The sequence below is a fragment of the Zosterops lateralis genome (genome assembly GCF_965231275.1).
Source record: "Zosterops lateralis genome assembly, chromosome: 1".
NCBI lineage: Eukaryota > Metazoa > Chordata > Aves > Passeriformes > Zosteropidae > Zosterops > Zosterops lateralis.
Genome location: NC_139762.1, coordinates 106,876,736 through 106,890,623, shown reverse-complemented (window position 1 = coordinate 106,890,623; position 13,888 = coordinate 106,876,736). Strand labels below are relative to the sequence as shown.

The 13,888-nt window shown below is 42.0% G+C and overlaps 1 protein-coding gene across 4 annotated transcripts in view; it reads left to right on the top strand.

Annotated features, from left to right (window-relative positions):
• Nucleotides 1–9,533: 9,533 nt before the first annotated feature.
• Nucleotides 9,534–13,888, top strand: part of SS18 (SS18 subunit of BAF chromatin remodeling complex) — a 43,691-nt gene continuing 39,336 nt past the window's right edge. For 3 of the 4 annotated variants that reach the window (XM_083855684.1, XM_083855683.1, XM_083855681.1), the window contains exons 1-2: nt 9,534–9,623; nt 13,125–13,201. In XM_083855684.1, coding sequence (XP_083711810.1) covers nt 9,555–9,623; nt 13,125–13,201 — 146 coding nt within the window. In that variant the 5' untranslated portion in view covers nt 9,534–9,554. Of the gene's footprint in view, nt 9,624–10,976; nt 11,142–13,124; nt 13,202–13,888 lie in introns of those variants that run through there. The other variant, XM_083855682.1, reaches the window with a different exon arrangement.

Here is a 13,888-nt window from a genome sequence, read left to right as displayed (position 1 = left end):
TGCCACAAAATACAGCAGTTCTGTTCTTCCCAACCACTTCCACAGACATTCCCGCAGCTTTCCTTGAACTGGATTTAACAATAACACAGCTTTGTGGCAACTCACCCAAAAAAGAATTCACTTTGCATCAGATCAGTGAGTTTAGCACTATTATCTTCAGTAGCAGCCTTCATGCACAGTTGGTTAGTTGTAATATCAAATTCCACTCTAAGTGGGTGACATTAATAGTCTGATCCCCAAAAAGGGACAGTAACATCTTCTCCCCCAACTTCTTCCTTCACTTCCCCTTTCCTTCACAGATATGGGATTCATATGGCTGCCCACTGAATGAATGCAACAAGCAAGTGAAGGTATTTTTTTCCTGGGAGATTGGGGAGCTGGGTCAACTCACAAGAGCTCCAAAGCAACATCAGAAAGGGCACCAGGGAGAAGATGACATTGCTTAGGACAGAGCAGAGGCAGGAGGAAGAAGTGCCATCACCCAGAAGTACACACTAATGTGTGAGAGTTTAGACTGATGTAAGTCAGTGCTGTGGTTTTGCTCTTTGAATTGCTTCCTGTTCTTCTGAGTCTGCTGGCTCTCACCTGGCCTGGTGAGACACTGCAAGAAAAAGAAACCTCCTCTGGTTTTCCTGGTTTATCTCTCTGCCCTGCAGGGCTTTCAGCCTGGTTTATCACACCACAGACAGCCAGCAAGGCCAGCACAGAAGTGACAGTGGGAGAGCACAGCCTGGGGTAAGACCTTTGCCTTGCTGTGCCCGGTAGCAATGTCCAGTTGATTTAGGGGTCCCATGAAACTGTACAGGAGGATGATATGTATGCTCTAGGCAGTTTTGCTAACCATCTGCTGAGCTTCCATGCAGTTTTTCCTTTATTCAGTCGTCATCTGAGGAAAAATATACCTTGTGGAGGCAAATGTTCGAAAGTATTGGCTTATATATGTTTGGAAGAGGGGTCTCTTCCATGAAATTGACATGTTAAAATGTCACATCTGGGGCAAGGGAGGCAGACAGCAGCAGAGATTTAAGCCCAAAGTTGTCTTTCAATATTTCCAATGTCATTCTCAACTTGTTCTGTAGGTTAATCTTCCTTTAGATTTGTTTCTGTAGGTTAGTCTGCCTATTGCCATTGGAATTAGTAGAGCAACAGTTTTTTGGTTTTTGTTTCTGTATACCCAACACAGCTGTATCCAGCCCTCAAATTCCATCCTGTTAAGTAAAGATAAATTTTTCTTATCCCCAATATTTATTTATGTTGTGCAGAGGAGATGTTGTAATAATAAGTCTTTTTCACAAGGACATTGGTAAACAGTTATGTGGAGGCTGTGTTGTCCTCTCCAAATTAGAAATAATAATAATGTCTGACACCTGTTAAGAAGGAAAAATTCCGAGGTATGGTAAACATCACAGAAAAAAGTTCTGATGTTGCAAAAGTTGTGGTTTACAAATACAGTACATATAGGCAGCCCCTGGAAGAAAGGCTTATAACCAAGCAGAAAAGAAAGGAAATAGAGTGGTTACAGACATGAGAGCCCAGACAGATAGCAAGTCAGCACAGATCAATGTGGTGAGTAGTATTCTCAGTATATTCACTGTTTATAGCTGCAGTCATGGCTACAATCTTGTAAAAGCTAACTCCTGACAAAGAAGGGTAAACTGCTCCACTTTTCTGCCCCGTGAATCATCTTCCCTTGCTTTGATATCGAAACTCATCTGCTCCCAATCTGTGAAAGTGAACAGGCAGAGAGGTGCTTTTAAAGAAAGGCAATTGTTTTTCTGTCAATTTAGCTTCCTTAAACATCTCATTACGTGATCAGACAAGTAAAAGTGATGGCACAGGAGACAGAGTGGGAACACGAGTGTAGAGGGGACTGAAGGAAAAACATGGATTTTAGTAACAGCTGGCTGAGCGGTTTACTTAGCTGGTAAGATAATGCCAGACTGCAACTTAAATGCTGTCACTGGTATTGTAAGTATTTTGGTGGGGATGAGCTTTGAAGGCAGATGCACTACAGACATTTATGAGAAGTTCCAGAAGGAAAGAAAAGAAAGAAAAGAAAGAAAGAAAGAAAGAAAGAAAGAAAGAAAGAAAGAAAGAAAGAAAGAAAAGGGAAAAGAAAAAGAAAAAGAAAAAAAAGAAAAAGAAAAAGAAAAAGAAAAAGAAAAAGACTGCTACTTTGAAAACTGCTGAGAGTGGCTAATGGAATGAATGTTAGAGTCAACACTTAGATAAGAAGATAAGATCTTCATTGCTTTCTCAGTTTTTTGAAACTCAGCACTTTTTTTTCTTAGAAAGTGCAAAAAAAAAAAAAAAAAAAAAAAAAAAAAAAAAAAAAAAAAAAAGAAAAGAAAAGAAAACTGACCAGCACTGTGTCAGATCTGACAATGGTCTGAAGAAATTAAATGAATGATAGGATGACTGATAAATAAACAGGGATTTTGAGCTGAACATCTCAAGTATGATTGAAATACAAGCAACCCCTCCCTTGCTTAGTCAGTCTTTTTTAAAGATGCTGTCCTACCAACACTAGAAATTGGCATAAAAGAGGGCTTATAGGAACCCATGTAGTCCTTTCCTTGCAGAAATGTATCTTCTTATCCAGCACTCAAGAGAAAAAAGCGCTTTTAGTACACTACATACAAAACTCATCCCTTTTTTACACAACTTTACATAACTGTTAATATTCTCTTTATCATTTGCCTAGGACCAGACCTTTGGCACATCACACTAATATCAAACTTCATAGTTTCTGTGACTATTTTATATAAAGCACACACAGGGTAAAACATTACATGCATAAATGTAGAACACTATATAATATTTTAAAAGACATAAGCTGGTGATTTAGGAAGAATAACAGACTATGATTCCATACTTCTAATATAAAATGTTTGCTCTTTTCAAAAGTCCAAACCAAGAGGCACATACAATTTAGCCATCAATTCTACTTGTTCCAGAGCTCATAAAACTTCCATGTTAAATTATGCAAATGAAAGTTTTCATAGACAATATCGTATTATACTGTCAATCCATTAAAATTTTGTCCTCTGTTCTAGACTTGTAATTCATTACTTTGCTTACAAAAATTCGGTCTGAACCAATAAATATCAGTAAACGTAGGAGGTTTAATCTGCTTCTCTTCCACAGATTTGCCCTCTCTCTCTTCTACTTGGCTCTCCTTGTCATAATTTTGGATGAATTTAGGGTATTTTGTTTCCTTTTTCCAGAGAGCAAAGTTACTTCAGTTCTTCATTCATGCATTATTATTTATTTTCCTTGACCATATCTAATCAACTTTCCAAGTTGATGCTGACCAAGTTCTATGAGGAACTCTAAGACAAAGAAAAATAAAATCCATGCTTACTATTTTCAATAGATACATAAATGTTAAATTCTACAAAAGATAGTTATTCCAAATGGAATTATTCTCACTGGCTGAATCAGCAGGGTAAAATGATGCACCATGGATGGCAGAATCAAAGGCCCACTTGGAATGACTAAGAAAGGAGTATTTAGAATATGGCATAATGAATTGATTTGAGCAATAGTACCTTATTTCTTCAAAAATATATACACAGTAATAGCTAGACTATGAATGCATTTAGCAAATTGCACACAACTGCATTTTGTCATTACTAGAAGACTAGCAGTATTTAATAATGAAGGTTTTAGTCTAGGGAAAAAATGCTTTTCTTGTTCCTATAGAATCAACATAAAAGAGACGTAAGTATTATTATGGCCCACATTACATTCAGCAAGACTTCTAATTAGTCTTTTACTTGGAATTTTTCTTACTGATACCAAGAGCAAACTTAACTTGATTTTCAGACTGACATAATAGTAAGATAAATTGCTATTTGGCTTGGAAAATAATATATTGCAATCATAGGATAACACTTTTTTAAAAAGTGTTCATCTTTTTGTATGAGAGGCATGCTTTAAAATTCATGCTGAATAAAATGAAAAGAGAATGGTAAAAAGCATTGCTACATCCTTAAAATAAACACTAGAAATCAACACAGTTACTACTTTTTCTGTTTTCTCCTGTTTTTCGCAGCAGACCTTCTCTGCCTTGGGACCCTCTTCTTACAGATTGTATTCATCTTCCTTCTCCTACTTTTTGCTCCTTCTTGAAAAGAAATATGCATGCATAGATGCAAGGATGGATGAACATGAGCAAGGAGCTCTTGACAAAACCCAAACATAAAAATGCAGCATACCAGAGGTGGAAGCAAGGACAGGCAATCTGGAGGAATACTACAGAAATGCTGTCTGAGCAGAGAGGGGATATTTTAAAAGTCTCAACTTTATTAAAGTCTTTAGACATTATCTCCCACAACAGCCTCATAGGCAAGTTGATGGAGTACAGACCAAATAAGTGTACAGTGAGGTGTACTGAACATTTGCTGAACCATCAGTCTCACAGAGTTGTGATCAGCAGGCATGGAGTCCAGCTGGGGGCCAGTCAATAGTGATACATCTCAGGAGTCACTGCTGGGGCCAGTGCCCATGACTGGATGACAGCAGGGAATTGGACCCTCAGCAAGTTCACAGATGTTCCAAGAGTGAGAGTTGTTGATACACCATTGCTCTTGGATGACCTCGATGGATTGAAGACACAGACATGAACCATGTGAAGTTCAACAAATGGGAGAGCAAAGTCCTGTACCTGAGGAGAACCAACCCCATGCACCAGCTCCTGCTAAGGGATGACTTTTCAAAAAGAACCTGGGAGTCTGTACTGGTGGACAAGGTGGTTGTAAGCCAGCAACGTGCCCTTGGCACAAGGTGCAAAAGCATCTTGGACAGCACTGGAATGAGCACTGCCAGCAGAATGAGGGGGGTCTTCTTTACCTCATGGGATCAGACTCTCTGAAAGGAAATCACTCTCCACAGAATTTGCACTTTCTATTTTCCCTCAGGAAGTTGATTTGAGTTGTGACAAGGTCGAAGTACTGCCCTCTAGTTGTTCAGTCATCTCCTCTGTCCTTCATGGTCATGGGTCTTCAGGAGGCAGATGGAGATCATCTCTGCTGGAGATGATGCAGAAGTGAGAGTCCCCAGAAGAACAAATATGACTCTCCACTGCAAATGTGTCCTTTTACCAGATATGAAAGTTCAGTGATCGTCAAGATCATTGCTGCCTTTTTTTCAGCATGGCTTGGCAGTGCCTTCTCATATTTGTCTTCCCTGCTTTGCTTTCAACATTCAAAACCTGAAGAAGTTAGTGAACTGTAGCACTTTGCTTCTGTGCTCTAAAATAAAATATTAACCTCTAAGAATACTTGAGGAATTTTCAGCTCTAAGGAAGCTTAGATTAGATGTTCTGCTATTTTTTTATTTATAGCATATGTTCCTAGTAGCTGGAGATTCCCTTTTGAAGAATAAAATCAGGACATGGAAAGATTTACTCACCGCAGATATTGCACTTACTCCCATTAGTGCAAACTGCCGAACCTGCTGTGAGCTTCTTTATTCTAAATATTTATATTTGCAGACTAAAATGACAGGAAGTAGAATAAAAGTTTAGCATCCCAATGATTTTTTTCTGGGCTTGTTATTGCCCCTCTGGAATATGGCAGAGGCACCAATATCCTGGTAGTGTGCAGTGCTATTGGAGTACTTCATTTTATACTGGAACATACAGGCCTGCATTTCAGGTGCTACTTTTTATTACTATTCCATACAATAGCCAGTGCAGAATAAAAATTACAAAATTCTGCAAAAAACCAAAAAGCAGGCAGGAAGCTGGCAGAATAAATTCAAGACAAATTTATTCTGTTAGCATCATCCCTTTTAGGAAGCAAAAAACACCATTTGCCCTAAAATCCACTCTGATATTGTTGTGTATTTTGATGAAAAGTTGCTAGGTTTTAAATAAACAGAATTTCAACATCAACCATTTACATAGGCAGACCTTGAGGTGCAAGCTTCATTTTGCCACAAGATGAATTAACACAGAGACTGGGCATGTAGAAAATCCAAAAAAAGTTATGAGATCACCAAGTTCAGTTGGTAAAGAAACATTACACCAAAAATGTCATTTTTTCCTTTTGCCATCTTCCTTTTTCATCTACCAAAAGACCCTTCTTCCTTGGGATCTGTTACCTGATGATATTGTTGATGTTACGAACCACCAGCATAAACACCCCTCCCCTTTTTTTTTAATTTCAAGATGAAAAAGTAGTTCACCCTGAAAAAGAGGCTCAAATTCACCACTGTCCTATCTATTAGCAGTCGATCCTGAGCTATCATCCTTACGATAGCAAAGAAAGTGGGTGGGTTGCTGTCCGTTGGAGTGAGTACAAAAAATTAGGTGCTCTCACCGAATGTGAGATATTTAAAAAGATGTTAAAAGCTGTGTCTAAGAAACACCTGGCTCATAGGAAGAATACTTAACTTTCATACTAAGACCTGTAGTCATAAAGGTTTTTAAGCAAGTGGTACTACCATAAAATTCTTTGCTGTCCCTTTCTTGCATATATAGCTTGATAAATACTATGTTTAAATCTTTTAATTTTAAATGTACATTTGTAATGTTAATGAATCAGCGTTCTGTATTTTCCTTCCTGTGGATGGAAATGTCCATGACTCTGTGGAAATTCAGGTAATATAACTGGCAAAAAAAAAAAAAAGAAAAAAAAAAAAGTTACTAAGAAATGTGAGTCAGAAACAAAGGAAAAAGTCTTTCAGAAAAGGTCTGATCCTTCTCTGTCTGAATTCTTCTCTCTCCAAAGCATATGACATACTCAAATGCACATCAACAAAAAAGAAAGACTACACTGACAAAAGTTGGAATAGAGGTGGAAGCAAGATCTCATTGAAACATATTTGCATTTGAAACTCTTGATGATGACTGAGATTTATGCATCTGAATTACAATTAAATAATGTTAAGGTTGTGAGTAACTCACAAGAGCAAAGAAATGTGCAATTAAAGGGAAAATATACCATATGTCCTTTGATATCTAGACATATTGCAGTGCATTAAGGAAGTCATAAAAGAGACACCCTGTTGTGGTTATGTGTTCTGAGACATGTGGCACGTTTCCATTGTAGCTATCTATTTCCCTGCTTGTATGCATCCGTGCCATTATTTAAATGTTCATTTTGAATGTGAATTTCCCTTTGCATGGTAAAAGAAACAGAGCTTCAGACTCACTTTTATCAGCGTTTCTTTAGATCCGTTGCTATTTATGAATGTGAAAGTCTAAAATGTTTAACGTGAAGGAAAAAAATCACAAATGGCAAAAAAAATGGATTTAATTTAATCCTCAGACAAAATGAGGCAAAGCAGATAGTTTTAACGACTATGAATGAATGGTCTTATATCTTCCCTCTAGAAACTTACAGAGTTGAATTTCATACATTGTTCTCCTGTATTTTGCACGGAAATAGGAATGTACTAAAAAAAATTCACATATTTAGTTTGGACCATTTGGGGAAATAAAATGGGAGACTACTTTCATTTTTAGGTTCCTCACCTGTGGCATCCCACAAGCCTTTTTTTTTTTTTTTTTTTTTTTTTTTTTTTCTTTTTCTTTTTCTTTTTCTTTTTTTTTCTTTTTTTCCCTCAACTCAAAAGCCAACCTGAAAGTGTGGAAAAACAAAATGGAACATTCAGATCCTACCAGCAGTGTTTATGTGGCTGACATCTAACCCACATCATCTCAAACACTGTGATCATCAAGATACCCCAGTGCAAAATACATTGTACACAGGGGTTGGGTAACCAGAGCATGACATCGGGATGTCACATTTGTAGAAGAGGAACATTTTGTGGCATTTCCAGTGTTCAGTGTATTTCATGGGAACATGTTTGCTGTGCTTGCAGCCTTGGGACACTTTCAGACACCTCATCAGTTCTCCAGGGACAAGTAGATGATTAAAAAAGAACGAAAAAGTCTTTGTAATTCTGTTACTAACTGGGTAGGAGAGGGTTGGTTCTGATTACACACTGATTTGGACATGGCCATCATGTATTCTTCATTCATAGGGTTCTTTGCTGCTGTTTGTAGTAACTAAAAAAGTACCAATTTGAACACACAGGTACCACAACAGTTACTCTTTAAGTTCCCTCCAAAACCATGTAATAATAACCACAGATCACCATGAAGCATTTCAACTTTAGAAAAATGTGGTTTATTCAAACCTTTCTTTTTTATTTTTGGTTTCCTATAAGTACTATAGTAGTGATGATGATGATAAAGTGTGTAGCAGACAGAAAAGTTGGACCAAAATAGTAAAAAAAACCAATGGACCGGAGTGATGAGTGAAATGGTTAGAAACACAAAGTAATGGACACGCTGGCATTGCTCCATCTTAGCATAATCTACAGAACAAGCACTGAGCCACAGACATTTCCTGGAGAAAAGCAAACCAGATTAGCATCACATCAACTCTGGGTCCTCTATAATCTGGAGACAGGGCAGAAGTGCCATTCTGGTAACAGAGCGCATCTGGGGATGTGCCCAGGAAAAAGCAAGTTTAAAATGCTTTGGTTGGGGAGTTTCCATGTCCCTGTACCAGCTGCCCGTTGCAACTCTTCATTCTTCCAAAAACTGTCTTAAGGCTCTGCAAACTTGTTCATGACGCTCTTCGGCGACACCGCTGAAACAAGTCAGGGCTGGTTTCAGCACTTCCAGGGTCTGTAATTGGTTTAACGTGGCGGCCGAGCTGCTGCTCTGTTCCACCCTCAGGCAGGGAACCCGCAGCCGCCCAGCTCATCGGGGAAGGCCGCCCAAAGCCCCTGGGCGGCCTGTCCCAGTGCTCTGCCACCCTCCGCGTAAAAAGTCTTTCTTCATGGTGAAGTGGAAACTTCTTGTGTTTTACTTGATGGCCATTTCTCCTTGTCCTGTCGCTGGGCACCGCTCTCTCGGCACCCGCCTTTGAGATGTTTACGTGTATTAGTGAATCGTCTCCTCCCTCTCTGTGGGTCAGCTCCCACAGTGTCTCCTCACTGAGGGATGCTCCAGAGCCAAAGCAGGTTACCTCCCACCCCCAGCGCCTCCCTCCAGCGTCTCCCGCCCCTCCCCGCCCCGCCCCGCGCCAGAGCGGGACGCCCGGGTGCAACCAAGTGCAGCGCTGGGCAGAGGGGGGAATAGAGACTGCCGCCCGCCACGGCCCGAGCGTGTCCCCTGTAACGTGCGCGCCACAGCGCTGTCCCACCCCCACCCGGCCGTACCATTTCCCTGCCATGAGGCGCGTCGGGCAGGAATGTACCAACGTGGGAGAGGGAAGGGGGGTAGCCAAGAAAAGCGCATTACAAGGCTGTGTGTGGCGATCACTTTCGAAGCGGCTCACCTTTGGCTCTCAGTCAGTTGTTCTGACCGAGCCGTGCGGGGCGGCCGCGGTCCCATCGAGGTGCCCCCTCGCCATGGAGAAAAGCGGGGAGGAGCGGCCGGTCCTCCTTAACCCCTTCCCCAGGCGAGCTGGGGATGGGCCGTCCCGCCGAGCACGCGCCCCCGCCCCCCCGCGCAGGGCCGCTGCTGGCTCCGCGGGGCGCGCGCGCGATCGGGCGGGAGCGGAGGCGGGGGCTCCCGGCACGCGCCAGACATGTCGGTGGCGTTCGCGGCCGCGCGGCAGCGGGGCAAGGGCGAGATCACGCCCGCCGCCATCCAGAAGGTGAGCAGGGCGCCGGGAGGCGGGCACGGCCCGACCCGGCCCGGCCCAGCGGCCCCGGGGTCTGCAGCTGCCGCTTCCTGCCGCGCGGGGAACGGGGGCGGCGGCGGCTCAGGAGGCCCGGAGCGCCGAGGCCCCGGCGGGGAAGGGAGGCGGCCGGGCCGCAGTCGCCGTGCCCGGAGGGGCGATGCCGCTCTCCGTGCGCTTGGACACTTGTTGGAGGGTCCCGCGGCCGACCGGAGGCTCGGGTGATGTCCCTGGGCCTCCCCAGCCCTCATTTCCCCACTTGGGCCGCCCCGATGGGCCCCGCGGGCCTGAACTAACCCCACAGGACTCGGCCTGAGAGTGGAGGGGCCGAGCGAGTCCTTCCTGCGGGGCCCTGGCAATGGCACCGCAGCCGGGCTGATCCAGACCCCGTGCCTGGCTCCGGGCGCTGCGGGCTGGAGGCGGCTCCAGTTCCCAAACTTGGTCGACCTGATAGTTAAGGCTGCCTCCCACTAAACCTTAGGTGTGATTGAAGAAGAATATTGCGGTCGGAGCCAATGACAGCGGCTCCGGGCGACTCCACCTAAGCCTTTGTGGGAGGGAGCAAGTTAACTCGCTAAAGCGATCGAAGAAAAGCACATACAGGGCTTATAATAATTCACAGTGTTTTGTATCGGCAGCAACAAAGGAGAATGTTCAAGTTCACTGGTAACTTTGTGATGTTTGGAAACTTTTCTGAAGACTCGTGCCGTCATGGGTGTGGATGGCCGTGGGTCGAACAGATTTCAGATTGCTACCAGCTCCTTTGGTAGAGGAATCCTTTGGGTAGATAGAGCTAGTCTCTGATCTAGTAAATAATGAGAACCTCTACAAAAGCAGGTGTTGCAGCAATATGGATTTCAAAGAAGACCCTATAGTTGTAATGGGACCGTCCAGGGTACTGTAGGAGAAGTCGGTGCTTGGGAATTGTAGATGAGACAAAAAGTTGCACAGAAGTAGTGAGTAGAGACTTCAGCATGCTGTGGTGCGCATAGAGAACACAGATGATTAAGTTGTGCTGTAGTCAAACCATTAGTTCCATGGTGTGTGCTGGCAAAATCATAGTGCTGAAGTTGAAGAATTTTTGTGATGTACATAAGTTGTCAGAAGGTCTGAAGACCTTGAAGGTCTCTTCATCCAGCTCGAAACTAAATCCTCTTTTGATGGTAGATGTTTATAACTATTTCAATTTTCTATCAGCAAACACTCATTTAAACAGTTGTCTGCAGGCCCACCTAGGATACAGTTATATTCCTTCTTGTTCCCTTTCCTCTTAGCCCTAGCATTCCTGCCCCCCTCCGGCCCTTTCCTCCCCAAGAGGTCTGGCTTACATGGCTCTAGTGAAGAATGCAACCTCCTAATGGGCAGTCTCAAGGTCTACTTGTCTGCTAAGCCTTAAGACTCTGCTGCTTCCCTCAGGACTGTGGGAGATACTCTGAGGAGAGCCTTGATTCACAGCTTCATTTGCAAGTGCTCTGTTAGACTTTGGTATCCAAGGTATTATCTCTTTCCTTCCTTTTTTTTTTTTTTTTTTTTTTTTGGTGAAAATGGCCACTATGTTTCCTATAAAACTTAAAAGTTATTACATGTGTTGTGTGCCACTGTAGCAGTGGGTTTGTGATCCTCCTCAGAGAGTGCAGTTGTAGTTTTGCCTATTTTCTGAGGCTCACACAGTAGCGGAAAATACTGCAGTTATGTCTGTGTTTAGTGCTTAATGAATGTGCTTCCAGATCCAGCAATTTCAGGCAGAATACTTGCACTGGGATCATTCTAGTCCATTCTGGTGAATTAATGTTTAGAGTTTAAGAAAACTTGGCTGGCTGGCTCGTTCTTACATGGATAGAAGTCCTGAGTGAACTGCATAAGGTTTCTGACTCCATACTCTTTTCACAGTAGAGATGGATTAGGCAGGAAAACAAATGTCAGTACATCTTTATTTTTTTCCGTCCCCATAGAATTTGATAGGGAAATAAAGGTTATGGAATGTGGAATGGATGTTGTGCTCTCCTTGCAGAAGGATGAGTCTAGTCATGGCTAGTTTCAACCATGTTTGGAAGAAGGAGAGAATCTGTGGGATGTTTTAAGATTCCGCTAGTTTTGTGAAATTCAGCAGCTGGGTAAAGTGATCTAAACTAGTTTTCCAGTGTGAGAAAGCAAAAGAGTAAATCAATGCAAAATTTTGCATTTGGCAGTAAATTTTCCATTTCCATAAGTTGACTTGGATAACTTGGCTGGTGGCCCGGGTTATCCATGGTTCTGCTGAATCTTGCCCATTTAGAGTGCAGAGCATGAGTTAGAAAGGTGAGTGTGGGCACATGCACTCTAGGAGATCAGGTTGTGGGGTTTTTTTCCTGTTTTCAGAGCTTGGAACACTCTGACTTCATGAACTTTTTGTAGGAAGTTGCAAAATTGGCCATATCCCGTGATTTTTAGAACCACTCTTTTTTGGTCAGAAAATTAATTAATAGGTGTTCATTTTCATGGATATTTCTGAAGTATAATAGATTTATTGTGTCCATTTGTCCTGGTTCTGGCCACCACAGGATTAATTCTTGCAGCAGCCAGGAGGGCTCACGGCATGGACCCGGAGGTTGTTCTGTAGCAGCTCTTCATTTTCTGGGGATGGGGGAAGGGGTCACATAGTGTGGTGTGGTCAGGTGTTGTTGGGGGGTCTGTGTGGTGAGCACTTGTATGTGAATAATGTGCCCTCTTGTACCCTCCATTATTACATTTTTGCTGTTACTGTCTGTTTGCTTCTTATCTTAGTGCTATTTCCAGTAAATTTTTGCTTTCTCAACTGGTGATCTTAACCTTTTGTACCTCCAGTTCTCCTCTTCACCCCACCAGAGGGGAGAGGGATGCATGGTTTGGAATGTTTCAGTGGGTACTAAATTGGGTAATACCATTCTTAAACCTTAATGTGCCATTATACCAAATATTTATAAAATGCAGCTTAGTTAGAGATTCTTCAGGTAAATATCACCTGGCTTTCCAGTGCATTTGCTTTGAACAAACCTGGTCAGCTCAGTTTTTATCAATAACAATTTCAGTGCTTTTTAAAATTGAATTTATAAGCAGTTGTGGGCTTTAGGAGAAGGGAAACTCAGGGCATATACTTTTTAGTGAATTTCTTGTTAGCAATCAAATGAAGGGATGCAGAAAACTTTCAAAACTTTCTAAGACTTTCTGCACATTTGGTACAGAATCAGCATAGGTATTTGAACAGGATGCTTCACAAATGTAGCTGCTGATGGTAGTGCTATGAAACCCTAAAGCCAAAACCTGTAAAGCTAATCAGAGGGGGAAAATGGGAGCAAAACAATGTTCTGTAAATAATTAGTAAAGTAGAACTTTCTGGATAACTTTTTTTTTTGTTGCTTTTTAAAACTAAGAAGAGGAGCATTACTCAAGACACGAATTTATCTTCAGTTTCCACAAATAATATGAAATTTACTTCAAACTTCTTCTTTATTGTTTCAGATGTTGGATGAAAACAACCATCTTATCCAGTGTATAATGGACTATCAGAACAAGGGAAAGACTTCTGAATGCTCTCAGTAAGACCTTAATCCATATCTATTGTGGACTGGGTGAATTTCCATCTAGATCATCATTCTTGATTTGTTTAGCTTACCTTACAGGAGAACTGTGTTGTGAAGAAACATTGCTACAAATACTACACTTGAAATTTTTGAGTGGGGTGGGTTTATTTGCTCTATGAATATGACTTCTGTCGCTGAAATGTTGCCACTTGGCTACTGCAAGGTGATGTCATGATAATGGTACTTAAAAAAATAAGGACTGTATAACAAAGATCTTTTTCCTCTGTATTGTAATTACATTGTTGGAAAGAAGTAGTTTTGTTTGAAAAGTTCTCAGAATCATGTAGGAAAGTGGACCTTTCTGCTTCCTGGTGACATGTTTGAAAACTACCTGCTTTTCACTTGCCCAAGAACCGAACTACCTGCTTGTCTTAGAAGTTTGGCTTGCCAAAATATCCATCATGGAGTTGCTGTCTGTTGGGGCCTTTGGAGAGTGATCTGAGAGAACTATAGAAGGAGTGAATTGTTAAGGAGTGGTATTTTCCCATTACTCTTTTCTGGCATGGTGATGGCACCTGTGTAATCAGACAAATATGGACAGACAGGACATCTTAGTCCCTTGCTAAGAGAACTGGGAGTCTGGGAATAGGAGGGGAATCATGAATAATAGGTGCTTTTGGTTTAAGGGACTACTTTTGTTTG